The 21,438-nt window shown below is 49.7% G+C and overlaps 1 protein-coding gene across 1 annotated transcript; it reads left to right on the top strand.

The window, feature by feature from the left end:
* Nucleotides 1–1,559: 1,559 nt before the first annotated feature.
* On the top strand, nucleotides 1,560–19,969 carry cdc42ep4a (CDC42 effector protein (Rho GTPase binding) 4a). Its single transcript, XM_056288067.1, has 2 exons — nucleotides 1,560–1,685; nucleotides 16,451–19,969. Exon 2 carries the CDS (start codon nucleotides 16,645–16,647, stop codon nucleotides 17,725–17,727), a length of 1,083 nt encoding a protein of 360 aa, XP_056144042.1. The 5' UTR covers nucleotides 1,560–1,685; nucleotides 16,451–16,644; the 3' UTR covers nucleotides 17,728–19,969.
* Nucleotides 19,970–21,438: the final 1,469 nt, after the last annotated feature.

Raw genomic sequence — 21,438 nt, 5'->3', positions numbered from 1 at the left:
AGTGTGCTTTCCATTTCAGATGTGCAAAACTCCCCACAGCAAATAAAAATAAACAACAGAAAAATAAAAACCTCCTCCATTCGTTTATTCTGATCATAAATATCATTTCTAAGACGTCGGCTTCATGGATGCAAGTCAAATTTGGCATATTCAAACGCAAAACAAGAGACTGAAACTATGGTAAGCCCAGTTGGTTGATTACCAATAACCAGTACATTATATCTTGGAAGTGCCTTGTGTCGCTCACCACTCCCTTTTGGCGTGTGGTGACACTGATGCTGCGAGGTGTCAGTCAGACGCCTGCTCACACGGCCTCCATGTGACTGACCTGCTCTGCCATCCGTGGACAACGGCGAGGCTTCACGCAGCAATTCCATAGGCAGTGGAGCATCCTGTGCACCGTGGAGGCTCCTTATGATTCATTTCTGGCCCGGTAAAAGGAGGGTTACAGTCCGGGCAATCGTGTCAACAAAGCAATATTTTCTTTAACGCGCCTGGAGTATCAGCAAAAGGGATGTGCGTTGAGGGTGACCAATTTAATGCTAACACCATTTTTTTTTTTGCCATAAAATCAAGAGCCTCTTTTACACCAGCTGGCTGCAGCAGCAGCAGCAACGTTGGAATAAGATGGTGCAAAACAGGATCCTTCTAGTTTGCGAGACTGACTTCATTTACGCGATTATGCTTCAACTATATTGTTTTACAACAACTCGACCAGACAAAGACAAAACTGGTTCGTCTGTATTCTGGGAGTCTTGGGGGGTTTCTTTTAGTCATGTGGTGGAGGAGCGTGACTTAGGCCTTTGATAACGAGCAACCAGTCACACGTTCCCCTCCGCTCACCCCAAGGGAAGCGCGGCCCCCCCGGGGGGGGGAGAGAGAGAGAGAGAGAGAGAGAGGAGAGAGAGAGAGAGAGAGAGAGAGAGAGAGAGAGAGAGAGAGAGAGAGAGAGGGAGAGAGAGAGAGAGAGAGAGAGAGAGAGAACAAGCTGCCTCATTCCTCCGTAACGGGACGCGTCAACGAGCGGTCTTGAACACGCAACTTCCGCCAGAATGGCTGAAGCGCGTTCGGCTGATGAGCGGCGGGGAGTCCGGATTTCAGAGTTTAGAGCCGCTTTCAAGTCCGCTTCTGAGTGGCTGTTGTGAGAAAGCCGTGTCCGTTTATGCCGTTGCCGAGCAAGGAGTAGCCTATTATTATTATTAATATTATCATTATTATTATCACCCCCCCCTCCCTCCCTCCCCTTGCTGATTTGTCGCTCGTGCGCGTCCGTCTGTGTACGGCTTTAAGAGGCCGTGCAGGGGGCGATTCACAAGCCACACGGCGCATCTAGCGAGGCGGCGCGCCTCCCCGGCAGCAGCGCCGATGTGCGGAGAGGATGCGGTGACAGCAGACGTCGAGCTGTTTGGGGGGGAAAAGGAGGAAGAAACCACTTTTCTCTCTCTCTCTCTCTCTCTCTCTCTCTCTCTCTCTCTCTCTCTCTCTCTCCTCTCTCTCTCTCTCTCTCTCTCTCGTTGTTAACGTAGCAAACAGAGTCACCCGGACCTGAAAGGTGACGGACTTCCCCCCCCCCCGTCATTGTGAACCTGCTCGGAGAGCCCCCCCTCCTCTCTGCCCCCCCCTTCTCTGTCTCACCCACGGTGGGTCTCCAGTCAACTGCGCCGGCTTTATGAATGGGATGCGAGGTGAGTGGAGCTCTTTCACGCTTTCAAGTGTCTTATTTTGTATTATTTACTCACAGCGACGCCGTCCGTTAGGTTAGACCGTGCGCACTGGCGCCGCTGGCCTACATATTCGGCTTCCACGTTGTGTTTTTGGCGTGTTGAGAGAGACGGCAGACGCCTTTTGTGGGCCGACAGGCTACTTATTGTTCCTGGGGCTTGACCCACCCTACTAGTACCCGGCATGATCCTGATAGGCACCCACGCCGTGCTATTTTTAATGCTGCACTCTTTTTTAAATTTTTAAATTTTATTTTTTTTGTTTGATGGTGGGGATGAACAATTAAGCTTATTGTTCATCTTGTGCGGCGAGCCAAAGGATGCATCATGGCATATCAGCGCCCCCCCCCCCCCTTAACAGGACAGAAACGTTGCAGAGCTGACACGCTGTCTTGTGCTTACCATCGATGAGCCAAGAAATGGGCTCAGGCTCAACCCTTCATTTATTCCTGCCCCAAGTGGTCAGTTTTGAAGACCCCCGGATGAGACGCAGGTTACCGGTGCTGGGCCGCATGGAGATTTACCGTTATCGCGATAATCGTGAGGCATTCGACAGATACCTTGTTAAAATGCACACACGGTGTGAGACGTTGGACAAGGTCCGTCGCGCGGAGCTGCCTGGTAATGTAAAGTGTGACGTCAAAGCCAAACGAGTTGTCTGGAATTTTAGGTAACAGACGTTTCATCGTCGTCGGCCGTAGACGACAGAATTGTGACGTCACACAGTCGTCCTGATACGACACCATTGACAGACGATAAACGGTCGTATTGAGTTATCGTCCAGCCCTAGTCCCGGGGTGTTAGGAAGGTGATTTAAGAGATGATTTAATTAACCTGTATCGGCACCAGCAAACGTGTAGTCGCCCTCGTGGCCTGCTGCTGCCTGCCAGGCCGCTGTTTGGTGCAGGTCATCGTGCAGACGTCCGAGAGCTGTCGACTTGGCAAACCTCTTGCAGTCTGCCCAGCGTGCCTTCTACACAGCACGTGGTGAGCTCACTGACCAGGCTAATGGCATGATTAGGGGGTCTGCTGGACATCGCTCCTCTGCTGATAAGCTGGTAGGAATTTATTGGCAGGTTTAGTCGGAAGGTAACCCCTGTCATCGGTTCTGCGTCTGAGGTAAATATGGTGGCTCTGTGTCGTGGTGCTTTGAATATGACCTTTGCCTGTCTTATCTGCAACACACACAGAGCTTTGTGGGATGTGGGACTCTTTCGATGGTTTAGCGACAGTCCGCAAACAAGCCAGAGGCCTCGCCTGCAAGGTCTGTAGGTGTGTATTCTGCATTAGACCTTGGATTAACTACCCTCTTCCCCCGGAAGACTCTCTGAAGTGCAAATGTGTAAAAAAAAATAGCCACATAATGAACCAGTCTGTGCAGGTTTGAGGTTCCATTATCTGCTTTCCCCCAGTCTCCTAGATTACAAAGCAACTATTGCTTGCGGGAGACCTTTGTTGTGAGCTTGAAGGTGAGAGTTATCCCCCCCCCCCCCCATGCTGGAGTCGAATCACTGTGCCAACTACTCTGTTATTGGGGCACCGGGGAGCGGAGGCAGCAGCCGCTGGCTCAGGTCCCAGGCTGCAGGGCCTCCTTATGGGCGGCTACGGGCCTAGAAAGTGAGTCTGCCTCACTGCGCTTGTCTGTTATTTCAGGTATATATGTAATAATATATACAAGTGTCTCCACGTCCATGTTTGGTGGCGCTCAAGTGCAATATGGTGTATTATTTGTTGTGTAGCCCTGTATCCATGTTTTGCACATGTCTGTGGTTTGTGTGCTCCTTTTGTGGCAATGTGTATGTCCGGTCCAACCCCACATATTCCAGGAAATACCAGTGTTAGCCCTTTTCTTTTTCTTTTTTTTTTAAATTTCCTCTTTTGGATGGCCTCTGAGGACAGTGACTATAAACTGTTGTTGCTAAAGAGATGATGACCAGTCACTGGATGGAAGGATGTGCTAAATAAGCAACACGTACAAGTTGGTGGTATAATTTAGGCATCTTTTGCTTAGTTACTGTCTCAAGTCTGCTATATATATATATATATATATATATATATATATATATATATATAGTGTACTAGTTGGCTTGCACTTTGTTTCGAGGTTCATTTCACGAGTCTAGCTTTAGCTCTGGTTAGTGTTTGCTCTTGAGCCCACAGTTCATTAGTTCGCTGCTACAACTTTTTGTTTTTTATATAACTTTGTTGTCCCGACATCAAATTCCAAGTGTGTCTTGTGTACCGGTGCGTGAATGCCGCGTTTGTTCCCTGTGCCTTTTTTTGTTTGCCGGCATTGTTTTCCAGTCCTTGCTCAACGTTGTGCATGGTGCTGGGCCCTTGCATCGGGATTTTGTACTGTAAGCTGGAGGAAATGTTTTATTCAGCACTGCCCTCTTGTTTCCCCGTCCTCGTTGTAAATCCGCCCTGTCCATCCATTCGGACGGAGCCGATGTGTGTGTGTGTGTGTGTGTGTGTACCTGCTCCTGGATGGAGACAAGACCACATAAACCCCAAAAACCACACAGTTATCAGTCTGAAATCCGACCCAAAGCCCTCAGTAGATCCCCGGGCAGTCCCTTTCGTGGCTTATCTGAGCCCTTTGGTGCACTAGTGTGCTTGCACTGAAGCGGCCAGATAATGAAATGCCCAGCATTAAGAATTGGGGTGGGGGTTGAATCTCTTTTCTAACCCAAGTAAGACTGCTTTTAGGTCAACAAGGACTTGTTGAGATGCTTATGTCAAACTCACAGGCCATAACATGACATTATGAAAATATTTCAGAAGACCAATCATGGGAGCCTGAAGATTAGGGAATAATAAATCTTCTCAGAGATAATACTCATTCAGTGTATTATCCAATTTGGCACACAACACGATTTAAGGAGTTCCTGAAGTTCTTGAGAGAGTCATTTGTTTTGGTTTAAAAAAAAATGTCTGTTTTAGCTAGAGTGATGATTTCCTCTTCTTGGCTCGTGCATTTCTATGTTGACGCAGCTTCTCATCTGTTCAAGCACTATAATTATAGCACTTCAGCACTTTAAGGCACCATCCCATAATTTCCCACATTCTTTCCATGGGGGAGCACGGGGAGCGGGTCTTTGGCAGAGCAGGTTTTTTTTTTTTTTTTTTTGCTTCAAGTGTAAACTCGGTCCACCTGGCTGCTTTGTGGCAGCGTCTCCCGGATGATCACATGGACACCTGCACCAAAGTAAGGCGAAGGTTTTATCAGCTGTACGTTGACTCGGCTGGGTCCTGTAAAACCTAGACCGGTGCCAGATGGTATATCGTTTCGGCGCTGACCTCCGCAATATACACATGTGCAGGAGTCACATTGTAAAGGATGCAGTGCAAGGCAAATTGGGCCCATCAGTCATGTTGGGCCATAACTATTTGTTGATTGATAGAGAATGAAATCTGGCAAGGTCTACTTTTACTCTTGAATGGACATTTTCCAGCACAGCTGACAGATAATAATATAATCCAGTCTGACTTAATGAGCTCTTATTCAGCTGCCTTATAGCCCCTCTAAATTGCAAATGGAGCTTCGAATGCTGCACGTTTCTGGAGCTCCGTTGTAATTCTTTCATATTGTAATGCATTTTGCAGACGACAAACATTTACTATTTAAAATTCAAGAAGTGACCTCAGCCTTGGTCGGCCGTCCCTACAGACACAATTAGCCGTGTCTGCGGGTGGGAAGCCGGATGTGGGTATGTGTCCTGGTTGCTGAACTAGCCCCTCCTCTGGTCGGTCGGGGTGCCTGTTCGGGGTGGGTGGGGGTGGGTGGGGATAGTGTGATCCTCTCACGCGCTACATCCCCCTGGTGAAACTCCTCACTGTTGGGTGAAAAGAAGCGGCTGGCGACACCACATGTATCGGAAGAGGCACGTGGTAGTCTGCAGGCCCCCCCCCCCCCCCAGATTGGTAGACGGGGTGGAGCAGTGACCGGGACGGCTTGGAAGAGTGGGGTAATTGGCCTGATATAACTGGGGAGAAAAGGGGGGGGGGTAACTATGAAAGCGATTTTTCTTTTTTCCCTCTATAAATTGATACGTAGCCGTTGGTAGGGCTGGGTGATGTTGACCAAATCCAATATTACACCTCAGTATCCATAATGGGATGATATTTTGGGGATAACTCGTGCCTTCATGAGATACTTACATATTAGAAAATGTTAAGAAATGGTCATTCATCTGCAATATGGATATGATGACCAAGCAAGTAGACTTCAATAGTCCACTTCACTCGCCTTAAACAGCCCAGCTTCAGACAATTGTGTCACTTCACTGCAAAGGGAATGGAGAGACTTAAGGTATACCACAGTCTTAGGAAAGCCAGAACCCCAGGTGACATCCGGTCTCCTATCACGACACCGATATTCTATCGATGTATAACCCAGCCCTGGCATGACTGACTCTCTCATCACTGTCCCCCCAAGGCTGTGTGTGTTATGAAAACTGTACTGTTGACAGAGATGAGGTCTGTTTGTTTTGTTAGCGCTGCAGTAATACAGTATGATTGGAGGGGTGGGTGGGTGGGGGGGGGTGTTTATATTGTGAGTGGTCAGGAAGGGCACGCTGAGTAAATTTCCGGAGATGGAGGGGGTTTAGTGCCTCATTCTCTCCCTGCCCTTCCTGTGGACGGCCTCCTCCCCCCCCCCCCTCCCCAACACGCCGACACGCTCTTTTACCACGTACCCGTCATGTGCACGCCTGACCGCCGTCTTGTGAGCTTGTGTGTGTGTGTGTGTGTGTGTGTGTGTGTGTGTGTGTGTGTGTGTGTGTGTGTGAAATGAGTAGGTTGATTGTCATGTTGAGTTTGCTTGTTTCAGACACTTATTCTTAGGGGTGATGAGGCACATCCTTGACAGCTCTGCGTGCATACACGGTCCAAGAAGGTTCAGATGTCTTTCTTCTCTCTTTTTTTTCTTTTTCCTTTCTCAAACAGGGATCATTTGGTACCTGCAAGCCCGGGCAGAGATGACTGCAGAGTCTGCAAAAGATTTAACCGTATCTCGGCTCTGTAAATGTTCAAAGTCGTGATAAGTGGTTGTTTCTGGCGTGTTCGGCTGCCAGACTTGTTCTGTTCCCCCAGACCGAACCTGCACCGTGCCAGCTTTCACTGGGCGTGCTAAAACACCCGAAACGCCATGATGGCGTGCCCCCCCTCCCCTCACCCCCGCCCCCTTGTCTTGTTTAGATGTAGACGTCCTGCCCCGGTACCCAGACGAGAGTGGAAGGGTGGTGCAGTGAAACTGGGCGCGCTGGAAACAACAGGGGCTGATGCGGGGTCACGCTGGCGGTCTCTTCGTTACATGAATTCGGCTTTGTTTGTTTTTCTTTTTTTTTTGTGTTGTGGGTTTTTCGTTTTCCAAAACAGTCTGTCGTCATTTGCAAAAGAGGCATTGTCTAACCCCCCCAACCCCCCCCCCCCCCCACACACACACACACACACACACTCACACACACAAAGTAAAACTCCTCAGACTCGCACGTGTGATCTTCATATTGAGGGTCAGCAGAGAGGCAGATGTGTGAGGAGGCCACAAAGCAACAGTGTCGGGCTGACCACGGTACCAAGCAAACAGCAGAATAATCCTGCGGGCAGGGCAGAGCTATAGACACCTGCGAGGTTTCACTGACTTGTCCTGTTCTCGTTGCGGGTTCGGTTTGTTAAAGGAGGAAGAGCAGAGCGTGTCGTGTGCCGTGTGTTGTGTGTTGTGTCTCCCGGCCGTGCGAGCTGTAATTGTGAAAGAGCGTCATCCCCTTTCTGGTATGAGACTTCAGCTGGTACCCATCTACCTGACTAGCTCCAGGCCCCGTCTCTCTGCCAGACCGCTTCTCATTGGCTGCCGGTGTCTCTTTAAAGCCGATGTCTCCATTCTGTTCTGCTAATAACAATCTATGAGCCGAGGGTTTGTTTTGGGGGGGGGGGTTTCTATGCTTTTCGCCTGAGTCATACCTTGTTCATTACTTTCCTTGCTTCTCCCTGGCTTTTCTGAGTAGCACACACCAATTTGTGCACTTAACCGGCTGAACAACTGACGTTTTGGAAAGAAGAATGTTGACTGTGTAGTCGATCGGGGAGTTTTAAATGGGGCATCATGAGAATATCTTATCTTTAAACATAGTGTTGATTTTTTTTGGGGGGGGGGGATTTTCCCCCTTTTTCTCCCCAATTGTATCTCACCCCCCCCCCCCCCCACACACACACACACACACACACTCTTCCAAGCCATCCCAGTCACCGATCTGGGGAGGGCTGCAGACTACCACATGCCTCCTCTGATACACGGCAGCCGCTTCTTTTCACCTGACAGTGAGGAGTTTCGCCAGGAGGGGAGTAGCGTGTGAGAGGATCACGCTACTCCCCCCCCCCCCCCCAGGTCCCCCTCCACACCGAACAGACACCTCGACTGACCAGAGAAGGTGCTAGTACAACGACCAAGACACATACCCACATCTGGCTTCCCACCCGTGGACACGGCCAATTGTGTCTGTAGGGATGGCTGACCAAGCCGGAGGTAACACGGGGATTCGAACCGGCGATCCCTGTGTTGGTAGGCAACACCGTGCTACCCGGACACCCAAACACAGTGTTGATTTAATCAGTGTACTGAGGTTTATACTCGCTCAGCATTCCTGAGACCTGTTTACGGACCTTGAGGACTGACCCTGAGCTTCAGATAACTGGAAGCTCGGCGCTCGGTTCTGTGAATGGCAGTTCACATATGCACGGCACCTCGGTTCGGTTCGCAGAGGCGCTCCAAACTTTGTTTCGGTCTCCCAAAACAGCGGAGTCCTCATTTGCCTCCCGGTGGGGGAGCTGTGATGTCAGCATCGCTAATGAGCTCACACCGCGTTGCCAGGCGCAGGTGGAGACGGGGTCACACTGCTTGTTGTGCGTATTTATTTCAGGACTGGCGTGCAGAACAAAAAGACAAAAACGCCACGGTCGGCGAGGTGTGAGCCAGAGGGAGGGTGACGAACTTGTGGTTTACACACACCAGCCATGTGTAAACTACAAGTTTGTCACCCTCCCCTCTGCTGACAGCCGCAGCCGTGAACCCCTGTGAGTTTACTCCATTTCGCAGGTAGGGATTTAACGGTGCCTCGCTTTTCAAATCGCGGATGATGTACTCCTCATTCGGCATGAGCCTTCGGCTTTCCTGGTTTACTGGGACAGCGTGGTGGAGAATGACAGGAAAGGGAGGAGGTGGAGTACAGAGAAAAAGGAACATACTTACATCGGATCCTTTTAACTGGGTCCTTTTAACTGGAATCTGCAGTCTGAGCCATTTTGGGAACAATTAGACATTTAATCCAGCTGTTAAGTAAGGATGGGGGGTATGTTTGTCAGTGTTTACTGGATCAATGTGTGCACTCGTGTTTATTTCGGAGGGCAGCGTTTGCTTGTTCTCTCTTGTTCCCCGTTTGTGTGATTCAGAGATAATGTGATTTCCTCTGGATGTCCTTGGGCTGCTCCTTTCTAAATGAGGTATATTCAGCCTCGCTGAGTGAGCTGGGTAGCAGATAGCTATCCGCCGCAGGCCATTTGTCTGCTTAATTACTAGGGGTGTAAATCACAGGTTTCATCACAGTACGATATATTGGTCCTTTCGACAATGCTACGATATTTGCTGATATCACAAAGTCGGCCACGATACGATTTCAGTTCAATTCGGGGGCCTGCGATCGACATGAGAGGATGTCGTGTGCCCGTTTAACACAATCAGTTACATTTATATCTCCTCACAGAAGCAACTAAAATATGATGTGACAATTTTATTACTGAGTTATTCCAGACATTTAAGTAAGATAACTTTGATTCATCCCTGAAGGGAAATTCAATAAATTAACAAGTTAAATTAAGAACAGTCTCTTTTTTGTAATAAAAGGAATAAAAATAGACCCCCTGTTCACTATCAAGTGCCACATTTATCATGTTTTTTGACCTTTCAATTATGAATGTAAACCATGGACATCCTTGCTTCATCCCTTTGGATTTACAAGGTACCGTCTGTGTGCTCAGTGGTTCGGAGATATTGAGCTTTAATATCTTAACGATGATGAAACGGATCGATGTTTTTACTTTGCATCCGTGATATTGGATCGTCTATCATTGAATTGATCCGTATCGATGCACCCCTATTAATCACTGGAGCACGTGTGTGACCTTTGAACAATGATGTGTCTCTCATGCTGGGCTTACATTCAGCCAGCAAGAAGGGAATACTTAGTTCTGTTTATTGTTAATGTTGTATTGTTTTGTAGACAGTGCCAAGTAAGCTTGCACATACTAGGGTTTCCTTTCGGTAACACACATGGAGTTGACTACACAACGACAAGAGCAAAACAGTCTAAAGTAGCAGTAATATAAGACTGTCTAACGGTACCAACAAAAGAGTCTCTTCAGACCTACGTATGTGCCGGGCAATGCGAAAGATAATGTTCTGATAGTTATAGAGTATTTCAAACGATACTGAGTTTGTACACATCAAAATATCCGCTTACGTATGCAAAAATACCACATTTCAGAATCCGAGGTTCATGACATCGAACTGTTTGGCAGTGTAAAATATAATATCGAGCCACAACTAGTTTTCAAGTGATAACCCCCCTCAAATATTTCAGACCTGATTTTGTGAGAAATCTTAGGTAATAGATTCTCATTATCATTCATTTAGATAGCAAAGTTGTGTGCAACGATATAGCAAAATCAAAATTTCATCCCGACACAATACCACTGAAAGATGATGAACACTAATATTCATTTATTGCCCAGCCCTGGATGACATCTAAACATCCAGCTTACCAAGTAAGTAAGGCATGATGGGAAAGATTCAGACTAGTTTTCTCGTGAGTTTACGTCACCCACACAAACGGAAAGGTCCCACATCTTGTCGAAGTCTTTAAAGACTTGAGACATAAACAAGAAAAAAAAACTAAAATATTAAAAAAGGGTGTCCAGGTAGCATAGCGGTCTATTCCGTTGCCTACCAACACGGGGATCACCAGTTCGAGTCCCCGTGTTACCTCCGGCTTGGTCGGGCGTCCCTACAGACACAATTGGCTGTGTCTGCGGGTGGGAAGTGGGATGTGGGTATGTGTACTGGTCGCTGCACTAGTGCCTCCTCTGGTCGGTCGGGGCACCTGTTCAGGTGGGAAGGGGAACTGGCGGGAATAGCGTGATCCTCCCACGTGCTACGTCCCCCTGGCAAAACTCCTCACTGTCAGGTGAAAAGAAGCGGCTGGCGACTCCACGTGTATCGGAGGAGGCATGTGGTAGTCTGCAGCCCTCCTCGGATCGGCAGGGGGTGGAGCACAGACCGGAACGGCTCGGAAGAGTGGGGTAATTGGCCAAGTACAATTGAGGCGAAAATGGGGGGGGGGTCAAAATCTTGAGGCACCCAGTAGAAAACTACCAGCTCTGAGCTGTGTTGATCGTGGGTGTGGGTGCATGTGGCCTTCCCGTCCTTGCACCCTCTGGTCATTCTGCTACCGGTCCGGCCCACTGACTTCACATAGGACAGACGGGAAGCCTGCAGCAATGCAGCTGGACCTCCTCCCCTGGGAAGAGGCACACAAGCTGGAGGAATCGATCACCGGGAAGTCGTGTTGATACTCAATTAGGAAAATGGGCCATTTGTCACTTTGAGATGGGTTGTCTGTGTGCGACTCTGCACGCCCATGAGAGAGATGTATGTGCGTTGGCCCCAACTAATCAGGTGCGAGTTCACTGAAAGGAGGTAAAAACGCACACGGCTGTCAAACGCAGACTTTCGAGAGGGCTTTATTATCTCTCCTTGACACTAAACAAGGTTGTCTGTCATGCGTAAATGCGTCGTCTCGTTGTGTCTGATGAGTTGTAAGGCACGCGGTTAATTATTCATGGACATGAGGGAATCTCACCGCTGTCCTTTCCCTGCTCACAGTTGCCGTCGCGGCTGTTTTAGTTTTCCGTCGGAGACCGTTGGTTTTCTTGTCTGAGTAAAACAACTATTTCAGATTTACAGTTTGAGCCGGTGAGTTCCCCCTTCTTTAACTTCGGGTTTAGTAGTCTGGGGTTGTTTTCCTTTTTTTTTTTCCCTTCCTCCACCCGTAAAGGAAGTAAAGGAATCCGTGTGGATTCACGTCCTCCTTACACGGTCCCTGTGGATTTGCCTCGGAGGGTTTGGGCGTGTATCTCTTCCCATAAAGTTTGGCCATAACCATATAGCATTTAAACCGATTTAGAAACATTCGTAGACCCGCTCTAGGTCTTCATTGATAATGGTGTAATGGGGTCTATAAATGGAGCTAACATTACACGTTCCCAGGAGATAAATACATATGGGAAAATGGGCTGGAATGTTGTTTTTCCCAACCAAACATCTAAAAAAAAAAAAGAAGACTGGAGCAATATTAGTGGTGGTTTGCGATGGTTTGAATTTCATTCAAGTATGCGACGTCGCACATGCGGGTTTGCCTTTTGCACACTTGCGTGCATGCGCATACCAACCAATGTTTGCGAAATACCACATGCACGTCGGGGATGGGCAGCCGTGTCCCAAATTCCCACTGAAAGCGTTCGGGGGGGGTCTTTTGGTGTGTGTGTGTGTGTGTGTGTGTGTGTCGCTGGAGTGTGTAGACTGTGTGTTATCTCATGAGAGGCTCGTAAAACAGTCTCTGTTCTCTCTTTCAAAGCTCAGCAGTGCAGATGTAGCCCATTTGCTTTTCCTGTCCAATTTTTTTTGTGTGTGTGTGTGTCTGAGTCTCTCCAGTGTGCTGTCGTAGCTCGACCGTGTCTGTTGTAGGGATCTGTTTATAAAGTCAACCCCCACCTCCCCCCAACACCCATGACCCCGCAGTTCCCACGCTATCCGCAGCCTTCTCAGGCCCTTTTCCAATTTCTCATTCACGTGCGTGCCCACAATCACAAACATGTGTGTGTGTCTGTGTGTGTGTGTGTGCGTGCGTGCGTGCATGCGTGCAGAGCTATAAATAATAGCAAGGTATATTGTTCAAACTGTTAAACGTCTGTGTCGGTGCAGAACTTCCTAGGCCAGTTCTGGATCCAGCTGATGTGAATGCAGATCGTAACGGACCAGAGCGTGACCGGTCCGTTAACAACGTCTCCATCCATGTCTCCCACGTCGGACAGCTTCATGCTTCTTTGTCAGTGCCCCCCCCACCCCACCCCCAGGGGCCTTGCAGGGCTGGGGGGTAGGGGAGTGTTGATGGAGGGGGGTAGGAGGTTGGGTGTCAGTGTCCAGTTTTCTCATCTAGCACTTGTTTTTTTTTTTTCTTCACCCCCTTCTCTCTCTCTCTCTCTCTCTCTCTCTCTCTCTCTCTCTCTCTCTCTCTCTCTCTCTCTCTCTCTCTCTTTGCCACCCAGAAGCGGCCAGTCGGAGGGAAAAATGCGTTTGGTGTGGCCGTGAATTATTTCTGCCTCGTTATTTCTATGAAAAACATCGGCCGATTGCGCGGCTTCAATAATAAACATGTTTCTGTGCAAAATGTGATCTTGTTTGTGTGTTTTTCCGCCCGAGGCGACGGGGGGGCCTTGGAAACTTTTAATCACGCCGTTTCCAAAGCATGACATTCTTTCTTCCCACTCTGTGCTTTCGTTAACACAGAGCCCCCGCTCCCCTTATCTGCAGCGTTTGTAAATTTTGGGGGGGGTTTTTTGTACCTACTTCCTTTCGATCAAGTGCAGTTCTTGGAGCGTATTGTGGTCTTGGTGCTACTTACCAAATTAAAACACAGAAGGAAATGGATGGCTGAGAGTGAGGCAGTGTGGGGAGTGTGCATCGTCTGGGCTCTTTGTTACACTGAGCAGCCCTGCTTGCATGAAGACTCGTGCCTTCTGCAGTCCCCGAGCAGGAAACGCTGCAGAAATCTTGCTGGCGGGGAGGGTTGTTGCCACGGAAACCGAGGCAGGTAGGGGCATTAACGTTAACAGGAAGTGGAGTAAAGGCTCAGCTGGCGAACAGAAACGAGGCCAGAGACCCAGCAAAAAGCCTGCTACACTTAAAACATTGCCAAAAAAAAAAAAAAAAAACAAATCTGCCTCCTGAGGCTCTTGTGAACAACTCTCCACATAATGAATGTCTTATGAAGCCTTGCATGAGAGCGATTGGAATGGAAGGTTAAGTGCTAGAGTGTTTAGATGGCCTTTAATGCTAGCATGAGTAAACAAAGAAACGGAGGCCTTCTGCTCAGAAGCCAGAGAGGGTCTGAAGTACAAAAGGGCGAGGTGGGCATTTCATTCATGCGTGAGTATTTGGAGGAGTTTGATGGGAGTTCTTCCCGGGAGTTACATTTGCTGTAAAATAGAAATAAGCTTGCCCTTCATATCGCAGGTCACGTGCAAGCGCCCTGGTCACGTGTTATATGTTGGAAGTTGGGATTGATGAGAAACCAGAAAATACATTTGCATGCTCCTGTGCATTAGCGGTAGCAACCGAGGTCTCTATTGTTTTGGGCTATAGGGTCCATCAGTGTCATAGGGGGCATCCTAGGCTAGTAGGCTACACCTATCTTGTTCGAATCAGCACCTCTCCTGAATTGCAGTGCGGAAGCACAGCTGCTGTGAAGAGGTTTGGCGTAATGATCTCTGCATCTCTGAGTGTTTGAACGCTCTCTCAAGGGGAGCTTATAATGCAAGTTTTAAGCTTTTGTTGTAACGCACGGGGCTTATCTTAGATGTGTTGCTGTATATTTTCTTTACGTTATTGTGGTTTTCACATTTCACTTTTGATAACGGATAGAGCTTTAAAAATTTGTTTTCAGATATCGCAGTATTGTAACGTGCATGGATAAGTAGACACGTTGGCCGCTGGCTGGCCGGGCTGATCCTTTAGTCGAGCGGTTAGCGATGTCCCCCGCGGTGCGGGCGATACGGGTTCGCGCCCCGGCCGCGGCAGCAGCCCCTGCGGTTGCCTCCCGGACTCTGCAGTTGTATCACATCTGCACTAGAAGGTTGTAACGTTGAACCGTGAGGTTCCTGCTGATCTGCTTTTTTTCAGGACTCCTCTGTCCAAGCCTCGCATGTCCCCAGGACAGTGTTGATGTCGTTGTGTGTTTTGATCGTTCTCCAGCGGTTGCTTAATGGCACTATATTTGACTGGAGCGAGACAGCCGAGCTCCCGCCGTTTCTTATGTCGCGTTGTAACGTCAAGGTTTGCACCAGAAAAGCCACCAGCTGCTTCCTCTCTCGGTGTCAGCCTGTGGCTTGGCGTTTCAGCCCCAAATGTGATCCGGTTTAGAGCCCTGCGGTGCTCCCCGTCTTCTCTGCAACGACTTAGTGTCACGTCTCGCGTAATTGATGTGCTCGGCTCTTGTAATTAGCGGGCCAGTTTTTAGAAACGCTTCTTCGTTGACTCCGGAGCGAACGGGCCCGCGACGCGGGCGTCGTGTCGTCCAATCCACGGCGAGTCCGTCTTCCGTAAACGCCCACCCAGCCCAGCTGTCTGTCATCGGCGGCTCCCGGGGAGCTGAGTGGGCGGCGGCCGGGTAACCTGCCTTCCCCGGGCGGACTTCGCTGGACCCAAATGGTTCTCATGTCGGCTCCGCGGGAGGAAGCCAGCGGTGTTTGTCGGTACTGGTTCGCTGGGTTTTATTTCCGCGCCCGTCGTAGCGAGTCTGTAGGGAAACGCGCACGCTCACAGACAGACCGGAAGCCTCGATCCGTCCGTGTAGACCCGGCTATGAAGTTAAAAACACACATGCACTGGGATATGTGTGTGATTTTAGATACACAGGGGGGGGGGTGATTTAAACAGCTGTCTGTTGCGCTTCACTAAACGCCACAGAAATAGACTCGAAGCGTAAAAAAACAAAAAACCATTGGGGGAGGGGTCTCCCTGAGACGCGCCTCTCGCGGAGACGCGGTGGATTGATCCGCGTGTCTGTTGCGTGAGACGCGTGCGTGACGGAAGTCAAAAGCTAAAAACGCTTTCCACATGGCCTGGCCTTTATCAATAGCCCCTATCCCATCAGAAACCAATAGATAAGTGGAATTGAGGGGATGGGGGTAATAATATTACTGTATATCTCTACAGTTCTACAGCACCTCCACCTTCTACATACAAGCTGGCGGACGTGAAATGCACATGACTGTATTGATCTTCATGTAGAGGAATGCAACGGTTCATATTTGAGCTGTGCTGTACACAGCGATACTCAGTATTGTGTCATTTTAATGTTGTGTTTTTGATGAGTGACTGCATGCCTATTTGGTTTGCTTATGGTGTACCTGAGCGAAGGAAACTTACTGACTGCTGGGATAGGCTCCAGCATCCCCGCGACCCTGACAGCAGGATAAGTGTTTTGGATAATGGATGGATGGATGGATATCTGTTTTTAACAAAAAGAAAAGAAGTAAATGGCTAAATGTAAAAATAATACAAACGGCTAAGAGGAAGTTGTGAACCAGATATACCTAAAGTAATACCTAAAGCCTTAAGTCTTTGTGTTCCTCTGTGCTGTTTTATCTCAGTACTGATGACATTGAGGTATTTGGACACTGGACCTCTGTCACTACCATAGGAGGCATTTTTACAGTATTCTGAATTAAGAGGGTCCATCCTCACAGCGCTAAGTTTTTATTGTTCATATGTATGCACTTTCCAGGTTGAGTTATAGTCTTTATTCTCTATGTTAAGACGAGGATAAATCAGCAGCGACGGGTGGCTTCGCAAGGCACAATTCGCTGTGTCATTCATATCACTTCTCTTGTCTTTTCAGGTTCACAGGATGACAGGAAGTGAGCAGCTGCGATATCATTTACAGAAGCTACAGAGTGGATTTTCACTGAAGACTTGTGAGTGAAGACTAAACACAGATATAGACTTGTCTGGGGGATTTTTTTTTCTTCCTCGGTCATCCAACCGGATCCACGGCTACCTCCGAGTCTGCAGCCAAACCTATTTTCTGCCACCATGCCGATCCTGAAGCAGCTCGTGTCCAGCTCATCGCAGACCAAGCGTCGCTCGCGCATGGACCTGACGCGAGAGATGATCAGCGCCCCCCTGGGTGACTTCCGCCACACCATGCACGTGGGCCGCAGCGGCGACGCCTTCGGGGACACCTCCTTCCTCAGCACCCGCTCGGGGGAGCCTCCCTGCGAAGCTGCCACCGCCGCCTTCCCCCGCTCCCCACGGCCCGGCCTCCTCTCCCGCACGTTCAGGAGCAGCAAACGCTCCCAGTCGGTCACCAGAGTGGACCAGCAGAGAGACAGCCCACTGGCGCCCCCTGGTGAGTCACCCACCTACGTCAAGAACGCCATGTCCCTGCCTTTCCTCAACAACGAAGGGAGGGGCGACGAGATGGTCGCGAAGAGCTTGTCCTCCAGCCCCTTGAAGCAGCAGCAGCTACACGAGGAGCTGGACGGGAGGACCTCCAATGGGGCCGCGGCGGCAGCCCATCTTCTGGAGCTGAATGAGAGGAGCTTTGGTGAGCTGACGGAGCTCCCGGAGAGCACCCACCAATTCGGAGTGGCGATGAAGCGCGCGGAGTCGGTTATGTCGTTCCACATCGACCTGGGACCCTCCATGCTGGGGGAAATCCTCGGGGTGATGGAGAAGGAGGACGATGACCAAGGCTTCGAGGAGGGAAAAAGTAGCGAGGGCCACGCCTCGCCGCCCCTCAGCACCCATGGAGAGGACAGTGTCGAGGTGAGCAGGGATGAGGATGAGGAGGAGCGGGAACTCGCGGAGAAAAAACAAGAAGGATCGGACCCAGAGCTGCTGCAGGTGTCTACGCACGCCACTATGCCGGTGGGTCTGGAGCCTGAGGGTGGAGGGCCCTACACCCCACAGTATACCCCCGAGACCTGGCCCAAACACCTGCAGCACCTGGACAGCTGCTCCGTGTCCAGCTCTAGTTCTGCCGCCCTGGAGGAGAAAGCCAGCAGCCAGACCTACGCCGGGGACACTGACAGCGCTACCTTCAGCGCCCCCCCGGAGGAAGAGTGCAACTTCTCCTCTTTCATGGAGGATGAAGATGACGAGATTCGGGTGTGAGATGCCAGGCAGGGCGTGGATCAAGAACGTTCCCTCTGTGGAAATTGCCAAATCCCCGCGATAAGGTGGACTTGCACTGAAAGAGAAAGAGGACGTTGTTGCCTGATGTCGCGGGGAATGCGAGCGCAGAGACTATGGAGGAGCCTCGTTTTGAGTGTCCGCCTTTCCTGCGGGAGGAGAACGTGACCGCTCCTCCGTACGAGAGATCAAAACCCCGTCTGTCACAGAGTTTCTCCCCTTCCCGCACACCTTGTCCGACTGTCAGTCCGTCTCTCCCTATTAAACGCCGAAGAAACGGACGCGGAGGCTCAGAAACCTTCCCAATATGGAACATTTCAGAAGTTGAGCGATGAGGCAGACGGGGAGGGCAACAAAGGACCTCAGATAAGCGAGGGCGGGGGGACGCTTCAAAAAACTAAACCTGCCTTTCTCTCTCTCTCTCTCTCTCTCTCTCTCTCTCTCTCTCTCTCTCTCTCTCTCTCTCTCTCTCTCTCTCTCTCTCTCTCTCTCTCTCACTCGGTGTCACAAGTGCTCAGCTCAAATGACTTCTGGTTTTGCATTCCACTTTGCCTCCTCCCTTGTTGTGCTGCTTCTGTTTTAGGCCGTGGGACGTCATGGGATTTGAGGTCTAATGGTAGTGATGGGTATCTCGTCACGTTGAAGGGGGCCTTTGACTAACTGTTGCTTCGCCGGTGCCGATTTGAACCCTTATCTAGTCCGGTGAAGGTGTCGGCGGTGTCACACACGTTCTGTCCCTTTTCTATTTACATTTTTCTACCCCCCCCCCTTTTTTTTTTTTTCTTGCTCCTTCTTCAGTTTACTTCAGTGTGAGTGTCTGGTACCTTTCAGGCTAGGCCCTTAAAGCCGATAGTGAAGAGAGGCCTGTGATCGCTGCAGAAACCATGCCCTTACACAACCGGACTCCACAGGAGTGACAACAGAGTGTGTGCGCCGAGTCGGAGAACAGCAGACCCGTGTAAACTGTACTGTATGTAAAGGAAATTGACAAGTTGTCTTTTTTTTGTTGTTGTTGTTCTCATCGTCCCCCCTAGCAGATGATGTTTTTTTGTCCACCTCTCTGGTATAGCTTAAGTCAGGAGAAATCGTCTCAACTTAACACGGATATGTTATCGCCGTTCTCCTAATCAGGTTTTCTTTTTTTCCTTTTGTGGTTAATTTTGAACAGAGCTCTGTGTGCGCTACCTAACCACTTCCTCCTCTCTTTGTGAGACACCGACGTGCTCAGAAATCCATCCTCCTCTAGTCTGGCGCTTTCCTTCGTGCACGAACTTTGTCACCACTACGTCTGCGCAGCGTTTTAGGCGGTGTTTTGTTGGGGGCAACGCACAAGTCTTGCCCGCGGGCAGGGTTAAACCAGACACTAACATTTGGCGTTGCTGTACACCTGCTGTTGCTGTTATTGATGATGGGTTTTTTTTTTTTTTTAATCCTTGTAAATTGCTTTGGGTGTGTTTTGTTTCCGTCGGCTTGGAAGGCGTGTGCGAAGGAGAAAACGTAGCCGTCGATGCAACGAGAGTCAAAGGAAACGGCTTGTTGTGTTACTCCGGCGGGCCGCAGGGAGTGTTTGCAGCAACCCGAGTGTTGCCCTTGCATCATCGAAGGCCGCGGCCAGAAATACCGAGGCGGCGGAGGCCGGTCTGCTGCCACGGCTGACGCCTGTGCCAAATAAACCATTTCATCCCACTGATAATTTTAGTTCCGGCGCTTAATGTCCTGGGAGCCTTGTCAAATGTCGGCGTCAGCCGTCCCTCATGATGATTAACCGCAGCTTGAAAACCAAGTTAAGAGCGCGCTGCAGACTGCATGGTGACAAATGCGATGCGGTCTGCAGCGAAGGCCTTTCTGAGACTCGGCTCTCCTGCAGAAAAGAAAGAATAACAATCAGTTGAGCCAACCGGCAAATGTTTTGATTTTACTCTCTGAAACACTAGACGTCATTTTCAACAAAAGGCTAAGCGTATTTTAACTACTCGGACACGTTGAATATTTACCCGTAGGCCTGTGGTTCACTAGCTTTTTGCGTGAATGGCAAACTTCTGCGTGGAGTTTTTTTTGTTGCCTTTTCCTGTATTTTGCCTTTTCCTGTATAATGTTGTATATTCTGCCTTACTATTTCTTGTTATTGTAAAAAAATTATGTATATTTAGTCCCCCTTTCCTCACCCCCCCCCCCCCCGCTCCCTTCCTTATCCAAAAGTAACCTATATTTTTCAATAAATTAAATCCTGAGTACCTTCTGTCGGCTGTCGAAACTCAAGTGCTCTGGTTTGTCTTGACTCGTTGAACAGGAGGTTCATGCCGTGACAGGGAGGTCCATACGAAGTGCAGCGGAGTCGGCCTGAACGCGTTCATAGAGAGGATTCCCCCCCCCCCCCCCCGCTTCCGCCAGGTCGTCCTTCACGTCTCCCAGTGGGGGCGGTGGTTTTTCGATTCAGCCGTCCGTTACCGCCGGTACAGCCGGTTTCCTACGCCACCAGGTAGTTTAATTACACACATTTGTGGGTCCAGATCTGAACCGTGTCTGTTTAGGCGGCTGGGCACAACAGGTGACTGTAAGCGAACGACCTGGCGGGATGGGAAAACCAGACATACCTCAGCCCTCTGAGGACCAGTCTGAAACCCACCGCAGCGCAGGAAGGAAGGAAGCAAGCAATCGAGGCCCGGCCGGACGTGCCTCTCTGAACCAATAGCGGCACGTCGTCGAGAGCCGAGTGGTTATTCATGAGCAGAACAAATAGAGGGCAGGAAGAATGCACTCGCAGGAGGGCTGCTTTACAAATGATTTTTCACTTTTTAGATGTGTGGCCTTCACCTCTCAAAAGCCTTTTCAAAGCGCTTGCAGGATTTTGTGTTGCGCATGGCTCCTCTGCCCCCCCCCCACTACCCCACCTCCGTGCCCCCGGGAGCAGCTGCTCTTGGTCTTCACAAACATCACCCATGGGGGATAGGATGGGAGGAGGGGGGGGGTTGAAAACCCACAAGGAAATAAATGGTTATCTCTGCCTTGGCTGGCTTGGCTGACCGCTTCATCACGGATGGCTCGATGGACGAACGCTGATGGGATGTGATGTCCTCTCGTCATGCTAGTTAGAGGACGGATGGCTTTAGCCGGCCCACATGTCATTATGACAAGATGCGCTCTACCCTCTGCGGGGCGTGCCGTGGAAATGGAAGAAAGGAAATGGCAAGACTTGAATCCCTCTGCGTGATCCTTTTTGGGCTTTTTTTTGCATTGTTTTGTTTTCGCATGGATGCCTCGTAATAAGCGCGGGGTTAAGGAGCAGGGCTGCTGCCCTCCAGTCCTTCCATGGATTTCTGTCTGGTATCCCTCCATATTAAAACTGCATGTTGGACCCAGAGCCTTTTCCCTTTGCTCTCGTTTCTCTCCTTTGTCTTCTTTCTCTGGATTGTACGACATGTTTTATGTGTTAGCACGTCTCTGTTTTCTCGTCCACATTAGACCAGTTTAATGGCCGGTCTAGAAGGGGGAAAAAAGGCTTTATTCTATGACCTGAGTTAAAACAGGCTGTCTGTATTGATTGGTGTGATCAATATGAACGAGTGGCACTATTGATCCTACTTTTGTCTGTCCGCATGAAGCTATTATCCTTCTACAGATTGATCCGTTTTTATGGGGGGGCAAAGAGAGCATCCATCCTCAGCGTCTCCGTTATGAACGCTGTTTGTCTCA

The sequence above is a fragment of the Lampris incognitus genome, chromosome 10, assembly GCF_029633865.1.
Source record: "Lampris incognitus isolate fLamInc1 chromosome 10, fLamInc1.hap2, whole genome shotgun sequence".
Classification (NCBI taxonomy): Eukaryota; Metazoa; Chordata; class Actinopteri; order Lampriformes; family Lampridae; genus Lampris; species Lampris incognitus.
This window is presented reverse-complemented; position numbering and strand designations above follow the sequence as displayed.

Coding starts and splice junctions, on each gene's coding strand:
- cdc42ep4a (XM_056288067.1), top strand. CDS start 16,645: ATGCCGATCCTGAAGCAGCTCGTGTCCAGCTCATCGCAGACCAAGCGT.